The sequence below is a fragment of the Mya arenaria genome, chromosome 3 (genome assembly GCF_026914265.1).
Source record: "Mya arenaria isolate MELC-2E11 chromosome 3, ASM2691426v1".
In the NCBI taxonomy this organism is placed as follows: Eukaryota; Metazoa; Mollusca; class Bivalvia; order Myida; family Myidae; genus Mya; species Mya arenaria.
In genome coordinates, this window is record NC_069124.1 from 87069476 (window position 1) to 87096936 (window position 27461).

Below are 27461 nucleotides of genomic sequence, written 5' to 3' on the forward strand. Positions count from 1 at the left end.
CATATTTATGGCACAAATAAAATATTAGTGCATTTTTTTATGCTTTTGGTACTCTGTTTCAAAATGACAATATGGCATAATGATGACAACAAATTACAAATAATATTTTCTAAGATCCTAGGTTGTAACCACTAGTGACTAGTGATGAAACTGATGAGGCTGTAATCACTAGTGACCGGTGCTAAAACTGATAAGGTTGTAATCACTAGTGACCGGTGCTAAACTGATGAGGTTGTAATCACTAGTGACCAGTGCTAAACTGATGAGGTTGTAATCTCTTGTGACCGGTGCTAAACTGATGAGGTTGTAATCACTAGTGACCGGTGCTAAAACTGATAAGGTTGTAATCACTAGTGACCGGTGCTAAAACTGATAAGGTTGTAATCACTAGTGACCGGTGCTAAACTGATGAGGTTGTAATCACTAGTGACCAGTGCTAAACTGATGAGGTTGTAATCTCTTGTGACCGGTGCTAAAACTGATAAGGTTGTAATCACTAGTGACCGGTGCTAAACTGATGAGGTTGTAATCACTAGTGACCAGTGCTAAACTGATGAGGCTGTAATCACTAGTGACCGGTGCTAAAACTGATAAGGTTGTAACCACTAGTGACCGGTGCTAAACTGATAAGGTTGTTACCACAAGTGACCGGTGCTAAAACTGATGAGGTTGTAACCACTAGTGACCAGTGCTAAACTGATAAGGTTGTTACCACAAGTGACCGGTGCTAAAACTGATAAGGTTGTAACCACTAGTGACCGGTGCTAAACTGATAAGGTTGTTACCACAAGTGACCGGTGCTAAACTGATAAGGTGTTACCACAAGTGACCGGTGCTAAAACTGATGAGGTTGTTACCACAAGTGACCGGTGCTAAAACTGATGAGGTTGTAACCACTAGTGACCGGTGCTAAAACTGATGAGGTTATAACCACTAGTGACCGGTGCTAAAACTGATAAGGTTGTTACCACTAGTGACGGGTGCTAAAACTGATGAGGCTGTTATCACTAGTGACCATTGCTTAAACTGATAAGGTTGTAACCACTAGTTACCGGTGCTAAAACTGATGAGGCTGTAACCACTAGAAACCATTGCCAAAACTGATAAGGTTGTAACCACTAGTGACCGGTGCTAAAACTGATAAGGTTGTAACCACTAGTGACCGTTGCTAAAACTGATAAGGTTGTAACCACTAGTTACCGGTGCTAAAACTGATGAGGCTGTTATCACTAGTGACCATTGCTAAAACTGATAAGGTTGTAACCACTAGTGACCATTGCTAAAACTGATAAGGTTGTAACCACTAGTGACCAGTGCTAAAACTGATAAGGTTGTAACCACTAGTGACTAGTGCTAAAACTGATAAGGTTGTTACCACTAGTGACCATTGCTAAAACTGATGAGGTTGTAACCACTAGTGACCATTGCTAAAACTGATAAGGTTGTAACCACTAGTTACCGGTGCTAAAACTGATAAGGTTGTAACCACTAGTGACCGTTGCTAAAACTGATGAGGTTGTAACCACTAGTGACCAGTGCTAAACTGATAAGGTTGAAACCACTAGTGACCGGTGCTAAACTGATAAGGTTGTTACCACTTGTATCCGGTGCTAAAACTGATAAGGTTGTTACCACTAGTGACCGGTGCTAAAACTGATAAGGTTGTTACCACTAGTGACCATTGCTAAAACTGATAAGGTTGTTACCACTAGTTACCGGTGCTAAAACTGATAAGGTTGTAACCACTAGTGACCGTTGCTAAAACTGATGAGGTTGTTACCACTAGTGACCGGTGCTAAAACTGATAAGGTTGTTACCACTAGTGACCAGTGCTAAAACTGATGAGGTTGTTACCACTAGTGACCATTGCTAAAACTGATAAGGTTGTTACCACTAGTTACCGGTGCTAAAACTGATAAGGTTGTAACCACTAGTGACCGGTGCTAAAACTGATGAGGTTGTTACCACTAGTGACCGGTGCTAAAACTGATAAGGTTGTTACCACTAGTGACCAGTGCTAAAACTGATGAGGTTGTTACCACTAGTGACCATTGCTAAAACTGATAAGGTTGTTACCACTAGTGACCGGTGCTAAAACTGATAAGGTTGTTACCACTAGTGACCATTGCTAAAACTGATAAGGTTGTAACCACTAGTGACCAGTGCTAAAACTGATAAGGTTGTAACCACTAGTGACTAGTGCTAAAACTGATAAGGTTGTTACCACTAGTGACCATTGCTAAAACTGATGAGGTTGTAACCACTAGTGACCATTGCTAAAACTGATAAGGTTGTAACCACTAGTTACCGGTGCTAAAACTGATAAGGTTGTAACCACTAGTGACCATTGCTAAAACTGATGAGGTTGTAACCACTAGTGACCAGTGCTAAACTGATAAGGTTGAAACCACTAGTGACCGGTGCTAAACTGATAAGGTTGTTACCACTTGTATCCGGTGCTAAAACTGATAAGGTTGTTACCACTAGTGACCGGTGCTAAAACTGATAAGGTTGTTACCACTAGTGACCATTGCTAAAACTGATAAGGTTGTTACCACTAGTTACCGGTGCTAAAACTGATAAGGTTGTAACCACTAGTGACCGTTGCTAAAACTGATGAGGTTGTTACCACTAGTGACCGGTGCTAAAACTGATGAGGTTGTTACCACTAGTGACCAGTGCTAAAACTGATAAGGTTGTTACCACTAGTGACCAGTGCTAAAACTGATGAGGTTGTTACCACTAGTGACCAGTGCTAAAACTGATAAGGTTGTTACCACTAGTGACCATTGCTAAAACTGATAAGGTTGTTACCACTAGTGACCGGTGCTAAAACTGATAAGGTTGTTACCACTAGTGACCGTTGCTAAAACTGATGAGGCTGTTACCACTAGTGACCGTTGCTAAAACTGATAAGGTTGTAACCACTAGTGACCGTTGCTAAAACTGATAAGGTTGTAACCACTAGTGACCGTTGCTAAAACTGATAAGGTTGTTACCACTAGTGACCGGTGCTAAAACTGATGAGGTTGTTACCACTAGTGACCGGTGCTAAAACTGATAAGGTTGTTACCACTAGTGACCGGTGCTAAAACTGATAAGGTTGTTACCACTAGTGACCAGTGCTAAAACTGATAAGGTTGTTACCACTAGTGACCATTGCTTAAACTGATAAGGTTGTAACCACTAGTGACCGTTGCTAAAACTGATGAGGTTGTAACCACTAGTGACCGTTGCTAAAACTGATAAGGTTGTTACCACTAGTGACCGGTGCTAAAACTGATGAGGTTGTTACCACTAGTGACCGGTGCTAAAACTGATAAGGTTGTTACCACTAGTGACCGGTGCTAAAACTGATAAGGTTGTTACCACTAGTGACCATTGCTAAAACTGATAAGGTTGTAACCACTAGTGACCAGTGCTAAAACTGATAAGGTTGTAACCACTAGTGACTAGTGCTAAAACTGATAAGGTTGTTACCACTAGTGACCATTGCTAAAACTGATGAGGTTGTAACCACTAGTGACCATTGCTAAAACTGATAAGGTTGTAACCACTAGTTACCGGTGCTAAAACTGATAAGGTTGTAACCACTAGTGACCGTTGCTAAAACTGATGAGGTTGTAACCACTAGTGACCAGTGCTAAACTGATAAGGTTGAAACCACTAGTGACCGGTGCTAAACTGATAAGGTTGTTACCACTTGTATCCGGTGCTAAAACTGATAAGGTTGTTACCACTAGTGACGGGTGCTAAAACTGATAAGGTTGTTACCACTAGTGACCATTGCTAAAACTGATAAGGTTGTTACCACTAGTTACCGGTGCTAAAACTGATAAGGTTGTAACCACTAGTGACCGTTGCTAAAACTGATGAGGTTGTTACCACTAGTGACCGGTGCTAAAACTGATGAGGTTGTTACCACTAGTGACCAGTGCTAAAACTGATAAGGTTGTTACCACTAGTGACCAGTGCTAAAACTGATGAGGTTGTTACCACTAGTGACCATTGCTAAAACTGATAAGGTTGTTACCACTAGTGACCATTGCTAAAACTGATAAGGTTGTTACCACTAGTGACCGGTGCTAAAACTGATAAGGTTGTTACCACTAGTGACCATTGCTAAAACTGATAAGGTTGTAACCACTAGTGACCGTTGCTAAAACTGATGAGGCTGTTATCACTAGTGACCATTGCTAAAACTGATAAGGTTGTAACCACTAGTGACCGTTGCTAAAACTGATAAGGTTGTTACCACTAGTGACCATTGCTAAAACTGATAAGGTTGTTACCACTAGTGACCATTGCTAAAACTGATAAGGTTGTAACCACTAGTGACCATTGCTAAAACTGATAAGGTTGTAACCACTAGTGACCGGTGCTAAAACTGATGAGGCTGTTACCACTAGAAACAATTGCTAAAATTGATAAGGTTGTAACCACTAGTGACCGGTGCTAAAACTGATGAGGTTGTAACCACTAGTGACCGGTGCTAAAACTGATGAGGTTGTAACCACTAGTGACCGGTGCTAAAACTGATGAGGTTGTAACCACTAGTGACCGGTGCTAAAACTGATGAGGATGTAACCACTAGTGACCAGTGCTAAACTGATGAGGTTGTAACCACTAGTGAACGGTGCTAAAACTGATGAGGCTGTAACCACTAGTGACCAGTGCTAAACCTGATAAGGTTGTAACCACTAGTGACTAGTGCTAAAACTAATTCAATGTAACTGCTAGTGACGGGTGCTCAAACTTATAAGATTATAACTACTAGTGGCTGATGAAGTGGCTGCTGCTAAAAGTAAATAGAATACCTCCTCCGCAGGTAGTTGAACACTCCGTGAAGCCTGATATTGTCCAATGGAAGTTTACATCATCAAACGTGTTTGGCACCTCAAGCTTCTGTTTCTGGGATGGAATGGTGTTGCCATTATTTCCATAGTAAACATTCCTGTTACTGTCATAGTACCCACTGTTATAGCCACTGTCAGGGATGGTGTTTACCCTGTTTGGCACCTGACCATATCGAACCCCACTGCCAGCCACTTGCTGTGATGAGTGTGTCTCATAACTTGGTAGACGAGCATTAGAGTCTTGCACCAAATCAGAACTAATAGTATTAGTATGAGCAGTATAGCCCTGTCTGTACCTGTCTATAGCACTTTGCGTGTCATATGACTGCCCATTACTCTTGAATGCCTGGTACGCTGTGCGTTGGTTCTCTGAGGCCACATACTCGGGCTCCTTCTGAAAGTTTATTTGTGGACCAGCAGATCCTACACCTACACTTGGCTTGTGGTCCTGTCCAATGCCACTTGTAGGGTGTCGACGGTTCGTTGAAGGAGATATTCTAGTCATGATCTCCTCCAACATGTCTTTTGGTACTGTGAAGAAATACTTGATACCAGTGTTTCTTCTGTAGGTAAGTAACTGAAACATTACAATAAACTCCAGAAACTGATTTGAAAGAAATTAGTAAAAAAACAATTAATTTTGCTAAATTAATTTTGTAACAAGAGATGTTTGTCAAACATTAGGCCCCGCCTGAGTGCCATGTTGTCAGGATTATATGGACAATTGAATGAAATATTCATGGACCCAAATGATGCTGATTTGTCACTGACATTGGCTGCTGTTGAGGCAGTTTTAAGATTATGACCATTCAAAGTGTGAGAATAGAGTGTGTTATGACCATGACCTTTGACTCTATGACCTCAAATTCCATAGGAGTCATCAGCTGATCACAAAAAATTTAAATGTCAAGTTTGAGGGCCATGAGTGCAGGCATTGACAAGTTATCACACCGACAAAGCTTTTTTTGCTCAAGGTCACTGTGACCTTGACCTTTGACCCGATGATCCCTAAAATCATAAGGGGTCGTCTAGAGGTCAGACACAACTCCAAGTCAAGTTTGAGGGCCATGGGTGCAGGCATTGTCGAGTTATCACTCTAAACATCTTCGCATTCAAAGTTACTGTGAACTAGACCTTTGACCCAATGACTCCTAAATTCAATAAGGGTCATCTTCTGGTCAGGCCCAACTTCCATGTCAAGTTTGATGATCATAAGTTCAGGCATTGTTGAGATATCACTGGGAGAAGATTTGTTAACTTTTTGCGTTAAAGGTTACTGTGACCTTGACCTTGGCCTGATGACGCCCAAAGTCAAGAGGGGTCATCTACTGGTCAGGCCAAACCTTCATGTCAAGTTTGATGACAATAGGTCCAGGAACTATCAAGTTTGCTTTCAAGGTCACTGTGACCTTGACATTTGACCCCCTAGAATCAATAGGGGTCATCTACTGGTCAGGCCCAACCTCCAAGTCAAGTTTGAGGGCCATGGGTGCAGGCATTGTTGAGATATCACTCAGACAGACTTTTATCATTCAAGGTCACTTTGACCTTGACCTTTGCCCCAATGACCCCCCCCCCCCCAAAAAAAAAATAGGAATCATCTACTGGTCAGGCCCAACCTCCAAGTCCATATGAGGGCCATGGGTGCAGGCATTGTCGAGTTTTGACTCGGACAACCTTTTACCATTCAATATCACTGTGACCTTGACTTTGGCCCAATGACCCCCAAAATCAATAGAGGTCATCTACTGGTCAGGCCCAACTTCCATATCAAGTTTGATGACCATAGATGTAGGCATTGTTGAGTTATCACTCGGACAAGCTTTAAAATTATTTTACCATTAAAGGTCACTGTGACCTTGACCTTTGACCAGATGAGCCCTAAAATGGATAGGGGTCATCTACTGGTCAGGCCCAACCTTCATGTCAAGTTTGATGACCATAGGTTCAGGAATTGTTGAGTTATCAGTCAGACAAGCTTTGGTCTACCGACAGACCGACATACCGACCGACGTGTGCAAAGCAATATACCCCTCTTCTTCGAAGGGGGGCATAATAAAGATGATGATATGATTTGATATGGTTTCAATTAATCTTGTTTAATTGAGTCATTGAGGCAATCTTTTTCACATAAAATTGCCCAATAATATTAAGCAATGGTTGGATGCAGTGCTTGACAAGCAATGTGCTTCATTCCCACACAGGCTTCCAATATCAGCCCAAAATGTAACATTATAGGAAAGAAACAACAACATAATTACAATGTAGAGTTTTTGACAAATAAAGGATTTTATCTTTATGACACATGAATCAAAGTGTATTTTGTTATCTATATGCAAACAGGAAAATTACCACAAATTTCTCATTTCTTTTGCAAGCAGCAGAATTCATCTCCAAACTCTGTCATTTCAGCAGTTTGGTCTAATTTATCACAGGTAATTGAATTTTCCTCTGTCGACAGACAAGAGCAATTACTGCACAAGATTATTCACACAAGTAAACATTATTGAAACTATTTCTGTCAAGAAAGAAAAGGGCTGGCAATGTTATTATATCTTTTCTTTTTCTTCATAAAAAGGAGCGATTTTTCTTAAAAAACTCAAGAATAACCTTAGTCTAGTCTGTGACATATTAAGGTTGCACATGCAACATTGTATGCATGCACAAGAGAGGTAGGTTCATAATTATAATACGCTGCCTGAGAGTCTTTTTGCAATTGTTGATCTGTATACTGGGGTTGCAAACAATCAAATTTGAGCTAAGAAGCAAACCCCCTAATGTACATAAAGGCTTCCTGGTGAGGGTGGTACCTACCTGTTATCCATATTCTGGGTGAGAAGACCTGCCGTGTGAGCCAGGCCTTGCTCTTGCTCAAGGGTCGTACCTACCTGTATATCTACATCCTAAGTGAGAGGCCCTGTTGTGTAAGCAGCCTGGCCCTGCCCTCTTGCTCAATAATGGTGCCTACCTGTATATCTTAATCCTGGGCGAGACGCCCTGCTGTGTAGACAGACTCCCCAGGGCAGCCTGGCCCTGCCCTCTTGCTCAATAATGGTGCCTACCTGTATATCTAAATCCTGGGAGAGAGGCCCTGCTGTGTAGACACACTCTCCAGGGCAGCCTGGTCCTGCCCTCTTTCCATAGGAGAATGTGGTCCCTGCTCCCTTATACAGCCCTGGGCCCTTTATCATGCTCCGGTCGCTGTTCAGAATTCCTGTTCCATTGGTATACTTCAAAACTGAAATAATAACTCTTTTTGGTGAGTATCATATGCAAGGTCATTATGTATTAACCACTGCTCTACTGGTTGGAGAGCAGTATCCAGCAGTTTCACAGGTTTCTCATTAGAACAGGAAATGACAGATATAAAACTTACACCAGCTCAAAGTAAGGTTGCATATTTGTTTATCATTAAAATTTGTGATATCATGAATCTCATTCCAAATAAGGGGCCAAATAGGCTATCAGTATGGTTCATTTACTCTCAGAGAGAGTCTTAAGTTTCACCCCCAAAATGATTTTCTATCTGATTTTTCTGCTATCCTGACTTGAGCACAAATTCACTCATTCTTAGTAAAATGTGATGATTATAATGTGTTTTGTCAAAAATATTCTGTCAATTTCCTTGTTAAAATATAAAAATACAGCACTTTTTTCTAATTTTGAGCTTTCCATGGAATTTACCAAATTAATTCCTTGTAAGGAACCTCGCCTTACTAATCAAAATGGGCGAGCATGTGTTCATACGAGATGGAAAATGAGATCATCACTGAAAATCAATGTAAAAATTTTGTGTTCAGGATATGAATGTTGGATATTGATTTTAAACGTTTTTTAAATCAAGCGATTTAATAGAAATATGTCCCATGAGTTTATCACACAATAATTTATACAAAACTGATTAAAAGTTTTTGGAAAACCGAGCGCAATTATAAGAAATACAAATCCATATAAGCATGCGCAGTCAAACTCAAAGGACAATCCCCACATTAGATTATGTGGATTTTATGACAAATCTGTACTTTTTGACACTGACTATTCTTAGCTCTATTATTCAACATGAACAAAACAACTTATTCAAATTAAGGAGCATGCTGGCAACTGCTTTCCAACTGCTATTGCCTCCCACCGCCATCTACTGCTTAATGCTGCCAACTGCTTCCCACATGCTTTTGCTTCCAGCAGCCATCTACTACTTAATTAATGCTGGCAACTGCTTCACACATGCTTTTGCTTCCCGCAGCCATCTACTACTTAATTAATGCTGGCAACTGCTTCACATATGCTTTTGCTTCCAGCAGCCATCTACTACTTAATTAATGCTGGCAACTGCTTCCCACATGCTTTTGCTTCCAGCAGCCATCTACTACTTAATTAATGCTGGCAACTGCTTCCCACATGCTTTTGCTTCCAGCAGCCATCTACTACTTAATTAATGCTGGCAACTGCTTCCCACATGCTTTTGCTTCCAGCAGCCATCTACTACTTAATTAATGCTGGCAACTGCTTCCCACATGCTTTTGCTTCCAGCAGCCATCTACTACTTAATTAATGCTGGTAACTGCTTCACACATGCTTTTGCTTCCAGCAGCCATCTACTACTTAATTAATGCTGGCAACTGCTTCCCACATGCTTTTGCTTCCAGCAGCCATCTACTACTTAATTAATGCTGGCAACTGCTTCACACATGCTTTTGCTTCCCGCAGCCATCTACTACTTAATTAATGCTGGCAACTGCTTCACACATGCTTTTGCTTCCAGCAGCCATCTACTACTTAATTAATGCTGGCAACTGCTTCACACATGCTTTTGCTTCCAGCAGCCATCTACTACTTAATTAATGCTGGTAACTGCTTCACACATGCTTTTGCTTCCAGCAGCCATCTACTACTTAATTAATGCTGGCAACTGCTTCCCACATGCTTTTGCTTCCAGCAGCCATCTACTACTTAATTAATGCTGGCAACTGCTTCACACATGTTTTTGCTTCCAGCAGCCATCTACTACTTAATTAATGCTGGCAACTGCTTCACATATGCTTTTGCTTCCAGCAGCCATCTACTACTTAATTAATGCTGGCAACTGCTTCACACATGTTTTTGCTTCCAGCAGCCATCTACTACTTAATTAATGCTGGCAACTGCTTCACATATGCTTTTGCTTCCAGCAGCCATCTACTACTTAATTAATGCTGGCAACTGCTTCACACATGCTTTTGCTTCCAGCAGCCATCTACTACTTAATTAATGCTGGCAACTGCTTCCCACATGCTTTTGCTTCCAGCAGCCATCTACTACTTAATTAATGCTGGCAACTGCTTCACACATGCTTTTGCTTCCAGCAGCCATCTACTACTTAATTAATGCTGGCAACTGCTTTACACATGCTTTTGCTTCCAGCAGCCATCTACTACTTAATTAATGCTGGCAACTGCTTCACATATGCTTTTGCTTCCAGCAGCCATCTACTACTTAATTAATGCTGGCAACTGCTTCACACATGCTTTTGCTTCCAGCAGCCATCTACTACTTAATTAATGCTGGCAACTGCTTCACATATGCTTTTGCTTCCAGCAGCCATCTACTACTTAATTAATGCTGGCAACTGCTTCACACATGCTTTTGCTTCCAGCAGCCATCTACTACTTAATTAATGCTGGCAACTGCTTCACACATGCTTTTGCTTCCCGCAGCCATCTACTACTTAATTAATGCTGGCAACTGCTTCACACATGTTTTTGCTTCCAGCAGCCATCTACTACTTAATTAATGCTGGCAACTGCTTCACATATGCTTTTGCTTCCAGCAGCCATCTACTACTTAATTAATGCTGGCAACTGCTTCACACATGCTTTTGCTTCCAGCAGCCATCTACTACTTAATTAATGCTGGCAACTGCTTCACACATGCTTTTGCTTCCAGCAGCCATCTACTACTTAATTAATGCTGGCAACTGCTTCACACATGCTTTTGCTTCCAGCAGCCATCTACTACTTAATTAATGCTGGCAACTGCTTCACACATGTTTTTGCTTCCAGCAGCCATCTACTACTTAATTAATGCTGGCAACTGCTTCACACATGTTTTTGCTTCCAGCAGCCATCTACTACTTAATTAATGCTGGCAACTGCTTTACACATGCTTTTGCTTCCCGCAGCCATCTACTACTTAATTAATGCTGGCAACTGCTTCACACATGCTTTTGCTTCCCGCAGCCATCTACTACTTAATTAATGCTGGCAACTGCTTCACACATGCTTTTGCTTCCCGCAGCCATCTACTACTTAATTAATGCTGGCAACTGCTTCACACATGCTTTTGCTTCCCGCAGCCATCTACTACTTAATTAATGCTGGCAACTGCTTTACACATGCTTTTGCTTCCAGCAGCCATCTACTACTTAATAAATGCTGGCAACTGCTTCACACATGCTTTTGCTTCCCGCAGCCATCTACTACTTAATTAATGCTGGCAACTGCTTCACACATGCTTTTGCTTCCAGCAGCCATCTACTACTTAATTAATGCTGGCAACTGCTTCACACATGCTTTTGCTTCCCGCAGCCATCTACTACTTAATTAATGCTGGCAACTGCTTCACACATGCTTTTGCTTCCAGCAGCCATCTACTACTTAATTAATGCTGGCAACTGCTTCACATATGCTTTTGCTTCCCGCAGCCATCTACTACTTAATTAATGCTGGCAACTGCTTCACACATGCTTTTGCTTCCCGCAGCCATCTACTACTTAATTAATGCTGGCAACTGCTTCACATATGCTTTTGCTTCCCGCAGCCATCTACTACTTAATTAATGCTGGCAACTGCTTCACACATGTTTTTGCTTCCAGCAGCCATCTACTACTTAATTAATGCTGGCAACTGCTTCACACATGCTTTTGCTTCCCGCAGCCATCTACTACTTAATTAATGCTGGCAACTGCTTCACACATGCTTTTGCTTCCCGCAGCCATCTACTACTTAATTAATGCTGGCAACTGCTTCACATATGCTTTTGCTTCCCGCAGCCATCTACTACTTAATTAATGCTGGCAACTGCTTCACACATGTTTTTGCTTCCAGCAGCCATCTACTACTTAATTAATGCTGGCAACTGCTTCACACATGCTTTTGCTTCCAGCAGCCATCTACTACTTAATTAATGCTGGCAACTGCTTCACACATGCTTTTGCTTCCAGCAGCCATCTACTACTTAATTAATGCTGGCAACTGCTTCACACATGCTTTTGCTTCCCGCAGCCATCTACTACTTAATTAATGCTGGCAACTGCTTCACATATGCTTTTGCTTCCCGCAGCCATCTACTACTTAATTAATGCTGGCAACTGCTTCACATATGCTTTTGCTTCCCGCAGCCATCTACTACTTAATTAATGCTGGCAACTGCTTCACACATGCTTTTGCTTCCAGCAGCCATCTACTACTTAATTAATGCTGGCAACTGCTTCACACATGTTTTTGCTTCCAGCAGCCATCTACTACTTAATTAATGCTGGCAACTGCTTCACACATGTTTTTGCTTCCAGCAGCCATCTACTACTTAATTAATGCTGGCAACTGCTTCCCACATGCTTTTGCTTCCAGCAGCCATCTACTACTTAATTAATGCTGGCAACTGCTTCCCACATGCTTTTGCTTCCAGCAGCCATCTACTACTTAATTAATGCTGGCAACTGCTTCACACATGCTTTTGCTTCCCGCAGCCATCTACTACTTAATTAATGCTGGCAACTGCTTCCCACATGCTTTTGCTTCCCGCAGCCATCTACTACTTAATTAATGCTGGCAACTGCTTCACACATGTTTTTGCTTCCCGCAGCCATCTACTACTTAATTAATGCTGGCAACTGCTTCACACATGTTTTTGCTTCCAGCAGCCATCTACTACTTAATTAATGCTGGCAACTGCTTCACACATGTTTTTGCTTCCAGCAGCCATCTACTACTTAATTAATGCTGGCAACTGCTTCCCACATGCTTTTGCTTCCCGCAGCCATCTACTACTTAATTAATGCTGGCAACTGCTTCACACATGCTTTTGCTTCCAGCAGCCATCTACTACTTAATTAATGCTGGCAACTGCTTCACATATGCTTTTGCTTCCAGCAGCCATCTACTACTTAATTAATGCTGGCAACTGCTTCACATATGCTTTTGCTTCCAGCAGCCATCTACTACTTAATTAATGCTGGCAACTGCTTCACACATGTTTTTGCTTCCAGCAGCCATCTACTACTTAATTAATGCTGGTAACTGCTTTCGGCCTGCTATTGCCTCCCACCGCCATCTACTGCTTAATGCTGCCAACTGCTTCACACATGCTTTTGCTTCCCGCAGCCATCTACTACTTAATTAATGCTGGCAACTGCTTCACACATGCTTTTGCTTCCAGCAGCCATCTACTACTTAATTAATGCTGGTAACTGCTTTCGGCCTGCTATTGCCTCCCGCCGCCGTGTACTGATTAATGCTGGCAACTGCTTCCTACTGGCTACTGCATTTAAACCAGTAACTATGACATTTTGTTTAAATTGGAATAGCACATTTTTTAAATGGGAACAATTATTTGCAACACACCTACTGACCAACAGGCAGACTGAATAAAGGACATGACAAAAAATTATGTCTCCAGCCCACAAAACCGGACACAGGTGTGTTTACATTAACATTGTCCATAAGGGAACCTAAAGTCCTTGCTAAAGTTCATTTAGAGGCATTATCTTAGCCAAAGATTTAACCATCGTTGAAAATTAACATGAGATTAATCACAAAACCTGTATGATGAAAACTTAAGATAACAGAAGACACTCAAGGAGTTGTTTTTCCTCAGGTGGGTAAATATCAATCACCAATGACTGAACCAGTAATTAAACTGATAATATTTTTATTATAGGCTTGTATAATAAGGGATCCAACAGTGTATTTTGTGCTTCTTTCACCTAATCCAATGATAGGTGGTCAAATAAATCACCAGGTAATAACAGGTGTCAGGAAAAAGGTCAACCTCTAAATACAAATAATCTGCTTGATCTAATATAGCATTATTTAAAGCAAATAACAAATAATCAGATTTTTTTTCATAACTCAAATTAAACTAGCCGTCAAGTGAATCTATACACTTTCATATTTGGCATGTCTGCAAATGTTTGCCCATGTCTGTATTTATCTTTCCAGTTTTATACGCATGTCGAGACCACTTATTAATGAGTCAATTTACTCCGTATGTCAATATTTATATTTTGATATATCAGAATTACAGGGTAATATTTGACCCAGTGATTCCATATATCAAATCGTTTTAGCACATACTTGTCACGGCAAGATTGATCGGGCACTAAGAACCTGATTTCATAAAGTAAGTGTATTGAACCACTTTTGGCAATACAAACATGGGACGTGAGCTGGAACGCTACAATCTCCATGTGAGTAGAACACGACAAGTGAGAACTCTTGTAGGCTCCTATGGGTCACAGCGATCAAATACCAAATCACCCCCTTTGTTGTCACCTACATCAGTATTTCGTCAATGACTAAAAAAGACAAGAATAAGAACTTAAATCTTCAATGAGGTATTGAATGTTTCAACTGACTTTTAAATAAATGCACTCTGATATAATGCTCAACAGCAAGAATATTTGAATGAGCATAATATTTTTAATAACAGGGCAAAAGATGGAAATAACTTTTACTATTCATGAAATGAAATGGCTCTCCGGATATCGCAAGCAATACAACAATGCACAAAAAACAATGCCAAAACTCACCAATATATCGAGCCTCATCAATATACTGAGCCTCCCCAAAATAGCCTCACCAATATATCGAGCCCAACCATTAGAGACTCACAAACATACATAAACATACATAGGGAGCCTCGTACTAAAGCCGCATTGATATACTGAGCTTCACAATTGACTGAGCTTCACCAATAGAGGTTCACCAATATGTTGATCCTATTTGATCCTATTTAGTCTCACCACCATTTTACTGATCCTCACAAATATACCTAGCATCACCAATAGAGCCTCACAAATATAACAAGCCTCACCTATAGAGCTTCACCAATATACCAGGCCTCACCAATATATTGAGCCTCACCAACATACCGAGCCTCACAAATAGAGTCTAACAAAGATACCAAGCCTCACCAATATATTGAGCCTCACCAACATACTGAGCCTCACAAATAGAGTTTAACAAAGATACCGAGCCTCACCAATATATTGAGCCTCATCAACATACTGAACCTCACAAATAGAGTCTAACAAAGATACCGAGCCTCACAAATATACTGAGCCTCACCAATATACGGAGCCTCACAATTAGAGTCTAACAAAGATACCGAGCCTCACCCATATGTCGAGCCTCACCAACATACTGAGCCTCACAAATATACTGAGCCTCACCAATATACCAAGCCTCACAAATAGAGTCTAACAAAGATACCGAGCCCCATCAACATACTGAGCCTCACCAACATACTGAGCCTCACAAATATACCAAGCCTCACAAATATACCGAGCCTCACAAATATACTGGGCCTCACCAATATACTGAGCCTCACAAATATACTGAGCCTCACCAATATACCAAGCCTCACAAATAGAGTCTAACAAATATACTGATCCTCACCAATATACCAAGGCTCCACAATATAGCCTCACCAGTATAATGAGCATCACTAATATATCGGGCCCCACCCATGGAGTGAATTTCAAAATCTGCACCAATTTACTGAGTTACACCAATATACCTAACATTACCATAAGAGCCACACCAAAATACCAAGTCTTATCAATTTACCATCACCAATAGATCCATCCAAAAAACAACAACTCAACATTAGAACCTCACCAATACACAGAGCGCCACCAAAATACCTAGCTGACCAATTGCCTTACAAATATACCGAGCCCGACAAATACACTGAGCACCACCAATATACCTGGCCTAACAAATAGAGTCTCACAAATAGAACTCCATCAACCAAGCAAAATTTAAAAATAAATTTTAATATATTAGTTGCCCCTCTTGTTAGTTTTTCTGAAGCCTGTTCAATTCCCATTCACAACTACCAAGCCCACACTAGATCAGACACACTCAAATTCCCATAAATTCTAGCCTTTCTCAATCTTATCAAAAATGATAAATGTTGCCCTGTAGAAGTTCAAACACAGTTTTCAAACTTCATGACTTTCTTCAAGGGATTTTCAGGTTAACAGTGATCTATATTAAGTAGTAAATAAACCTCACTGTGTCCATTGGAGTAATTCACAAAGATAACCTAAACACTTACACTGATAATTAATGTCTACAATGAGAAATGCATGAATTTACTGTTGCTATCCAAATAACATTGGAATCAGTCATAATTAAAGAAGGAAAGTTTGCTCTACTAAACAACAAATACACTTTACTGGCCATATCAGGTATGCAAGCTGCTCAGTAACCTTATTAAGGCAGTAATTTCAAAACAAATTAAAGCCTGACATTATTTCTGTCAAAAATATGTAAAAAGTAAGAGTTGTTCATTATGCCAAGGGCATCAACATGCAATAAAACTAAAACAAGAGTTATGGCCCTTCATAATTGTGATATTGCTGATTTTGTATGACATGCCAGGTTCAGTTTTATAATAGGATATGATAATTGTGATATTGCTGATTATGCATGACAATTACCAGGTTCAGTTTTATAATAGGATATGATAATTGTGATAATGCTGATTTGCATGTCATACCAGGTTCAGATTTATAATAAGATAAAATAATTGTGATATTGCTGATTTTGCATGACATACCTGGTTCAGTTTTATAATAGGATATGATAATTGTGATATTGCTGATTTTGCATGACATACCGGGTTCAGTTTTATAATAAGATATGATAATTGTGATATTGCTGATTTTGCATGACATACCTGGTTCAGTTTTATAATAGGATATGATAATTGTGATATTGCTGATCTTGCATGACATACCGGGTTCAGTTTTATAATAAGATATGGAATCCTTATTTTTATCACATTTAACAACCATATATCACCAAATTTTGTTCAAATTGGAATGCATAATATCATTGTACAGAATGTTAACTGTTACATGATACCCATTGCAAACATCTGTACAAAAGAAAATCATGTGCTAAGCCTATAGCATTTTAGAAAATTTATGAGCTTATTTGTTCAGATTAATGGCCCTTAAAATTTACATATTATCTTAACTTAAGTCAGGATTATTCTTGATTCGCCATAATCATGTTAAATATTAGTTTATGCCTAAAAAATATGGATATACGAGAGTTTTTGCATGCTTTTTATAGGCACTTGACATCATATATATATAACTGGATACCCCCATAACAATGATAGTTAAAATCTTGAAGATCTAATACAGCCCACGTATCAGACATCAGAATTTAATTAAATCAACTCAAATATACAACTTTCTATACAGTTCTCACATTGTTTCATTCCAAAAATGACCCCTTAAGGTAATTAAACCAAGAATGAGGCCCAGATTCTGTTACATAGTGCAGTAAAATTGACTAAAAACCTTCTTGACCTTAACTTTATTAAACTGGGCCAGTACTGAATGCAAAAAACATATTAAGCCATTTCTAACTTAAGATGATTTCCTAAAATGTTCATAATCAAATTAAAAGAAATGTATAACCTGTTCAACATAGAAGTATGTATTTTCGATCAAATCAATGGAAAAGAAGTATTTCAGTTATTATTAAGTTGTTATACAGTATAATCAGTGAGATACTTAACTTAAGAAAATGACTTTAGTTAGGAAATGACTTAGGATGTTGTATGAATACAAAATCAAAACAGCCATAACATTAACTGTCTTTTTCAAGCAAATAAATATCATAAAAAATACTTTCTTTCTCATCTTTTTTGTGTGTTTTAATAAACCCAAATATAAGTAGAACTGTACCTTATAAATCAGCCTATGGAAACATAGTGAGGGGTATATGAGACATTTTAAGTTGGGGACTTGCCTTCCAACCAGTCATCATTGTCAACTGGTCATGTCCATTTGTCATTTATTCCAGACCCAGCCGAAATTTATGGACAAGGTGTTTGCTTAAGTCTCAGCCTATCACTAGACCTTGTTATTTGTACAGATAGCTATTATTTTAGTGAATTAGCTCAGGAAGTATGAAAGCATACATTCATTGCAATATCTTTGAACCAAGTTAATTGGACTTCCTCCAAAATGTTAACAAAAATGGCTTTCATAATTGTATATAAATTTAATATTTGCTTTCCATTTGAAACTTCATGTGAAATATGAAATCAAACAGAATCCTATTTAATTATGTCAATTAACAACTACATGAAATTTCAGCCAGGTCATTAACCATTAACATATGCTTTACTACTACATCTGAATAAACGATTGTTAGCAGATGGATACAAATTTAAAGGAAAATAATATTCTAGAAAAGGTAATTCTTAAACTAAGATATGAGTTAAAGAAATAATTTGGAAGTGATAGAGACTAGGGACCATGAAGTCTTACCGAGGTAGTTTCTGCTGTAAGCAAGCTCAGTGACGTTGACATGGCAGGCACCCTGGGGTATCCGTGTGATGTGGTTGTAGCCATACTCAAGGTGACTCCGGGTGAAGATTCCAGCAATCACACGACATGAATCATTGTCTCCCCCGCACACACCACAGTGGTCCTCCCTCAAACCAGATCCCACCACGCCATCACACCCAACCACCTGAAACACATCTACAACATGAAAACATGTGCACTCATCAAACAAATACCTCAAACAACAACATTCTAGACCAGCTTATATCACCTGATACACATTTATTAACCTCAAACAACAGCATTCTAGGCCACACTAATATCACCTGATACACAATATGAACCTCAAACAACAACATTCTTGACAACACTAATATCACCTGATACACAATATGAACCTCAAACAACAACATTCGAGGCCACACTAATATCACCTGATACCCAATATAAACCTCAAATAACAAAATTTTAGACCACACTAATATCACCTGATGCACATTTATATAAACCTCAAACAACAACATTCTTGACCACACTTATATCACCTGATACACATTCATATAACCTCAAACAACAGCATTCTAGGCCACACTAATATCACCTGATGCACATTCATATAAACCTCAAACAACAGCATTCTAGGCCACACTAATATCACCTGATGCACATTTATATAAACCTCAAACAACAACATTCTTGACCACACTAATATCATCTGATACACATTTATATAAACCTCAAACAACAACATTCTTGGTTACACTTAATCATCTGAAACACATTCATATAAACCTCAAACAACAACATTCTTGACCACACTAATAGCACCTGATACACAATATGAACCTCAAACAACAACATTCTAGGCCACACTAATATCACCTGATACATAATATAAACCTCAAACAACAACCTTCTAGGCCACACTAATATCACCTGATACATAATATAAACCTCAAACAACAACATTCTAGGTCACACTAATAGCACCTGATACACATTCATATAAACTTCAAACAACAACATTCTTGGCCACACTAATAGCACCTGATACACAATATGAACCTCAAACAACAACATTCTAGGCCACACTAATATCACCTGATACACATTCATATAAACTTCAAACAACAACATTCTTGGCCACACTAATATCACCTGATACACAATATGAACCTCAAACAACAACCTTCTTGGCCACACTAATATCACCTGATACACATTCATATAAACCTCAAACAACAACATTCTAGGCCACACTAATACCACCTGATACACAATATGAACCTCAAACAACAACATTCTTGACAACACTAATAGCACCTGATACACAATATGAACCTCAAACAACAACATTCTAGGCCACACTAATATCACCTGATACACAATATGAACCTCAAACAACAACATTCTAGGCCACACTAATATCACCTGATACACAATATAAACCTCAAACAACAACCTTCTTGGCCACACTAATATCACCTGATACACATTCATATAAACTTCAAACAACAACATTCTTGGCCACACTAATATCACCTGATACACAATATGAACCTCAAACAACAACATTCTAGGCCACACTAATAGCACCTGATACACATTCATATAAACCTCAAACAACAACATTCTAGGCCACACTAATATCACCTGATACACAATATGAACCTCAAACAACAACATTCTTGACAACACTAATAGCACCTGATACACAATATGAACCTCAAACAACAACATTCTAGGCCACACTAATATCACCTGATACACAATATGAACCTCAAACAACAACATTCGAGGCCACACTAATATCACCTGATACCCAATATAAACCTCAAACAACAACATTCTAGGCCACACTAATATCACCTGATACACAATATGAACCTCAAACAACAACATTCTTGACAACACTAATATCACCTGATACACAATATGAACCTCAAACAACAACATTCTTGGCCACACTAATATCACCTGATACATAATATAAACCTCAAACAACAACATTCTAGGCCACACTAATATCACCTGATACACAATATGAACCTCAAACAACAACCTTCTTGGCCACACTAATATCACCTGATACACAATATGAACCTCAAACAACAACATTCTTGACAACACTAATATCACCTGATACACAATATGAACCTCAAACAACAACATTCGAGGCCACACTAATATCACCTGATACCCAATATAAACCTCAAACAACAACATTCTAGGCCACACTAATATCACCAGATACCCAATATAAACTCAAATAACAACATTCTAGGCCACACTAATATCACCTGATACCCAATATAAACCTCAAACAACAACATTCTAGGCTACACTAATATCACCTGATACCCAATATAAACCTCAAACAACAACATTCTAGGCCACACTAATATCACCTGATACCCAATATAAACTCAAACAACAACATTCTAGGCCACACTAATATCACCTGATACTCAATATAAACCTCAAAGAACAACATTCTAGGCCACACTAATATCAACTGATACTCAATATAAACCTCAAACAACAACATTCTAGGCCACACTAATATCACCTGATACCCAATATAAACTCAAATAACAACATTTTAGGCCATACTAATATCACCTGATACTCAATATAAACCTTCAACAACAACATTTCTGACCACACTTATATCACCTGATACTCATTCACATAAACCTAAAACAACAGCATTATAGGCCAAACTTATATCAACTGATACACATTCATATATACCTAAAACAACAACATTCTAGGCCACACTAATATCACCTGATGCACATTTATATAAACCTCAAACAACAACATTCTTAACAACACAAATATCAACTGATACACATTTATATTAACCTCAAATAACAATGTTCTTGACCATACTGATATCACCTGATACACATTTATATAAACCTCAAACAACAACATTCTTAACAACACAAATATCAACTGATACACATTTATATTAACCTCAAATAACAATGTTCTTGACCATACTGATATCACCTGATACACATTTATATTAACCTCAAATAACAATGTTCTTGACCATACTGATATCAACTGATACACATTTATATTAACCTCAAATAACAATGTTCTTGACCATACTGATATCACCTGATACACATTTATATAAACCTCAAACAACAGCATTCTAGGCCACACTAATATCACCTGATGCACATTTATATAAACCTCAAACAACAGCATTCTAGACCATACTAATATCACCTGATACACATTCATATAACCTAAAACAACAACATTCTTGGCCACACTAATATCACCTGATGCACATTTATATAAACCTCAAACAACAACATTCTTGACCACACTTATATCACCTGATACACATTCATATAACCTCAAACAACAACATTCTTGGCCACACTAATATCACCTGATGCACATTTATATAAACCTCAAACAACAACATTCTAGACCACACTAATATCATCTGATTCACATTCATATAACCTCAAACAACAACATTCTAGGCCACACTAATATCACCTGATACACATTTATATAAACCTCAAACAACAACATTCTAGACAACACTAATATCACCTGATACACATTCATATAACCTCAAACAACAACATTCTTGGCCACACTAATATCACCTGATACACAATATGAACCTCAAACAACAACATTCTTGACCACACTAATAGCACCTGATACACATTTATATAAACCTCAAACAACAACATTCTAGACCACACTAATATCACCTGATACACATTCATATAACCTCAAACAACAACATTCTAGGCCACACTAATATCACCTGATACACATTTATATAAACCTCATACAACAACATTCTTGACCACACTAATAGCACCTGATACACATTTATATAAACCTCAAACAACAACATTCTAGACAACACTAATATCACTTGATACACATTCATATAACCTCAAACAACAACATTCTTGACCACACTAATAGCACCTGATACACATTTATATAAACCTCAAACAACAACATTCTAGGCCATACTAATATCACCTGATACACATTTATATAAACCTCAAACAACAACATTCTAGACAACACTAATATCAACTGATACACATTCATATAACCTCAAACAACAACATTCTTGACCACACTAATAGCACCTGATACACATTCATATAAACCTCAAACAACAACATTCTTAACAACACAAATATCAACTGATACACATTTATATTAACCTCAAACAACAACATTCTTGACCACACTAATATCACCTGATGCACATTTATATAAACCTCAAACAACAACATTCTTAACAACACAAATATCAACTGATACACATTTATATTAACCTCAAATAACAATGTTCTTGACCATACTGATATCACCTGATACACATTTATTTTAACCTCAAACAACAACATTCTTGACCACACTAATATCACCTGATGCACATTTATATAAACCTCAAATAACAACATTCTTAACAACACAAATATCAACTGATACACATTTATATTAACCTCAAATAACAACATTCTTGACAACACTAATATCACCTGATACACATTTATATAAACCTCAAACAACAACATTCTTAACAACACAAATATCAACTGATACACATTTATATTAACCTCAAATAACAACATTCTTAACAACACAAATATCAACTGATACACATTTATAGTAAACTCAAATAACAACGTTCTTGTCCACACTGATATCAACTGATACACAACAAACACCAGACATACAACATAAAAACACAAAACAATATTGCTTTATGTGTACCTTATTTAGGTAAAGGTACCATCTGCCTGGATTTTACATCTTCATTTGGTTTTCGCACATATTTTTGGACCAATGACAATGGAGGATTTACCCTATTTACTGTAGCTCTATATCATGAGGAGCAGAATTGACACTGAATATAAACATTTATTTTCGTAGAGAGTATTTTGTCAATCTATATGATTAGGTAATGTCGTCTATTTTTCATAGAACGCTCGATCTACCCTCTGTGCATGTGCAATGTAACTATGATTGACACTTAAAGGTTTCTGTTTTCTTGAGGATTACATCATGAATCCGAATACGAAAATAGATGTATAATCAGCTATCAAATCGTATTGACATCTTTTCAGTGCTCAATTAAAATATTTATGTGACAATATTCAAATTTATTTACATTTCTTCTTTCAAAATGCTCTTAATAATATACAATCGAACAAATTCAGTGCCAAAATGTGCAATCTTTTGTTGATCATTATGAATAAAAAACTTAATGAGGTCTTCCAAGCAAAGTTCTGTACTATACAAACAAACCTAGGTAATTCTAATAACCTAATTATCAACATTTTGTTTATTTTTAAACGAAAAATATTATAAACTTCATGTTTTGGTGCTTTTCCATTTTTGTACAAACATCAATCAGTTTTATTTGCTTTTATAACATGTTCACAAAGTTGCCACAATTTACCATTACTGACACTCATTTAATGAAGCTGACGCCTGGGCAGGTATAACTTTAGCTCCAAAATACCACATGACTTAACCAAGGGGGAAGCTAGTAGGTCTGTGGCCTCACTGCCATCGCTCCATGCATTTTCTGTAGATCGCCAAAATGAACTCTAACATATACTTGGAAGGAGTGTTTGCAACAACCACACTTGAAGCAATACCATTGAAGTCTATAATGAAACAAGTTGAATTACATCCATATGGAACCAAACAAGATGAAACAGCCGATATTCTTCACTTCTGGTAGTAGTTGCAAGTGGGGTGTTAAACTCTGTCAATTAATTGTATCCACTGCTAATATATTTACTGCTATCTCCCAGCCAGCCCACAGACTTACATTGCCTTCAGCTGCTAACAGTTTTCATCACTACATTATTGGTTGGCAGCTTCTGAATTTTTTGAGAAGTGTTAAAATAGAATTGGGTGATTTTCTGTCTTTGACAGCTTAATTGCTAAAACTATTAGTGTCTTTGAAAATTCCTGAAGATTTCACGAGGGGAATGTGAGGACAGGTTCAGAGTGCTCATGTGGAATGATTATCAAACACAGAAATTAGAAACAAGAGAGCTATCAAACACTCTCGTCTGATTGTTCAAATACTTCTATCTGAAATTGCCCATAGCCAATTGTGGCTAAACACTTCATATTATAAACATTATTCTTGTAATTAAATGTTAAGTCAACATTGATTTTTAACAATTACTTGAAGCAATTCTCAAACTATTTGATGAATTGTGGGCAATGACCTGAAAATAAGCATACTGGTCAACATACTTATTAATATTACACTGAAATTCATTATAGTGAAAGATAAATGAGGACAGAATCAAGAAATCATTGAACTCAATTGATCCTTTAAAACGCAGTAATTACACAACTCATATAAAATAAACAGGGTATTCCATACATAGCCATCTCAACAGGGTATTAGGGTATTCCATACATAGCCATCTCAACAGGGTATTAGGGTATTCCATACATAGTCATCAAGACAAAATAAAATGATGACTTGTGGGGGAGGGGGTGTAGGTGTGGTCCCCAGATATGATGCACATATCAATTTTTGTGATGCCAGCTAGACAAGCAATTCTTCCCAAGGCCAGTGTGTGTGCTTGCTCCTGGTCAAAAGGCATGACAGGATGGTACTGTAACCTTTCCTCACACATCTGCCACCAGGCTGTGCAGTAACAATCGCCACAAGGAAGGACTAGCCACCAGGCTGTGCTGTAACAATCGCCACAAGGAAGGACTAGCCACCAGGCTTTGCTGTAACAATCGCCACAAGGAAGGACTAGCCACCAGGCTGTGCTGTAACAATGACCACCAGGAGGAACTAAGTCACCAGGCTGTGCTGTAACAATGACCACCAGAAGGGACCAAGCATCCAGCTGCCATCTACCATCTAAATGACTACATTGTATCAAGCTTATATTTACCTTTATAAAGTAAGAGACATATACTTCGTCTAAGCTTTACTTAATATATATAACTTTTCACAGAAAAACAACAAGCAAATTGCTTTTACCAGACGTGTAATTGTGAACTTAGCCGGCATGGTACCATATACAATGAATATGAATATAACAGTATTCATGAGACATACAGAGCCAGTTACAGTACCTTACAAAATGATATTCAGCTGTGACTCGAATCGCCCACGAAAAACCAGAGATAAAAACAATGAAAAAATTCGCTCTGGAAACGTGTACCCATTTGTCCCTTTCTGCCGGTGAAAGGTTACGAGTCCCAATGTCGGGCCTCATCTACTGAATATCTTAACAAAACCGATGAAAAAAATTCAACAAATAAACATGATCAATTTCACATAAGAAAAATCAATAACATTTTATAAAATATTTCTTGGAAAATTCGATATGAACGGTATGCAATCGTCAGGTAGAATGACCAAATTATTCAATATAATACTGCACGAAAATTTCGTGCATAAACCAATCAATATAAACCAGTACCGCATTAGACAATTTTTACTTCGCTATTCTACGAAACGCTCGTAAATACACTTCTCAAAACCACATTTTTGCTTTTGTGAGTAAAATACAAAATAAAAGTACACATACATTTTAAATAAGTTGTTTTGAATCACATTCTCCCAAAATACTCATATTAAATTGCAAGCCATTCATTGGGTTTTGCTACACTTCTGTTTGCGGAAAACTGAAAATTGCTTCAAGTAAGCTAATATGCCAGTGTTTGATTAAAGTTATATGTCATATTCAATTTGACCATGGATATAAAGTTCATGTTGGTTGCATGCTGTGCCTGCCTCCAGAAATATGGGACATCTGTGCTTAGTCAAATTACTAGGCTTACCTCTAACATAATCACCCTCTAAAATAATAATGGCAAATGATAATGGAACAATGTACACTTAGGAAAAATGAAAATTTGTTGAAAAAATGGGTTGGCAAGATTGGAAACTAAATTTGAAATAAGTTATGGTTGAAGATAATTAGTAATTGCATTTCATTTTAATACGAAAATAAATTAGTCCTGCATCATCGCAAAATGCTCGCCACATTTATTTGCTTAATGCATGCTAATATCCAGTGTTAGGGAATATATTTTTGACACTGGCCCAGCCATTGTTTAATTTTATAGATTCACCTGATTAAAACCAAAAGGCGCTGACTGCTGATTTACCCAAATAAATATGCAACATAAGATAACAAAAACACTGCCATCAAATTAAAAAATATATAAATTTCGAACAGTTATGCTATCTAATGATCAAGATATGTTTCACTCTAAAATAATAGCATTATTTCATATTACTTTATTTGGACAGGTTATAAAAAGTACACACTTTTTTCTATTTCACCCCCATAAACAAAGCTGCCAACCACTCCTCTGCTGTATGTAAGATAACACCAACATACTTGCCAAAGTTTTTTTTACATGAACCAAATTGTTTGTTTGATCATCTGTAACCCAGCTTTTTCCCAGTGACCTAGATTGTCAAAAGTCCCTTTTATGTCCTCTCCCCGTTCACCCTGCAGGTCGAGCTCACTGATTCAGCCTTTATTTACATTCCTAATGTTCCAGCTTAGCAAAATGGGTATTTTATGCCCTTGGTAATGCTGATAAATCGGGGGCACACTTTTGGAACATGCATTATCAGCAAATTGCATATTATGTCCTTAACACCTTTAATCCATGTGTCACTCAACCTTGAGTTTCACACACAAAGGCCAGCATTGTTGGATGGCAGAAGGTAAGCAACAAGGTTAGCACTGCATTGAAAAATATACAATTAATCAGCTGTTAGGGTTCACCATGTTGGACATTTATATGATAAACATCATTACTTTATCCCCCTGTTAACACAAATGTTCTAGCTCAATAGTGTAGACAAGAGACCAAATTTGCCACACAATTCCACCTCATTGAGCAATTAGAATAATATCACCAGTCACCAAGTAAAAAACAGGAATAAAAGATACTTGGCTTACTAGTAAAAAACATATGCATCATGTGGACGATTAAATAAAGGTGTTCTTAAAAAC

The 27461-nt window shown here is 38.1% G+C and overlaps 1 protein-coding gene across 4 annotated transcripts in view; it reads right to left on the reverse strand.

The window, feature by feature from the left end:
- LOC128227107 (thrombospondin type-1 domain-containing protein 4-like) overlaps nt 1-27461 on the reverse strand; it is a 101811-nt gene that overhangs the window by 34262 nt on the left and 40088 nt on the right. For all 4 annotated transcript variants that reach the window (XM_052937314.1, XM_052937317.1, XM_052937318.1 and 1 more), the window contains 3 exons: nt 18409-18613; nt 7919-8094; nt 4818-5433 (listed from right to left, as the gene is read on the reverse strand). In XM_052937314.1, coding sequence (XP_052793274.1) covers nt 4818-5433; nt 7919-8094; nt 18409-18613 — 997 coding nt within the window. The remainder of the gene's footprint in view (nt 1-4817; nt 5434-7918; nt 8095-18408; nt 18614-27461) is intronic.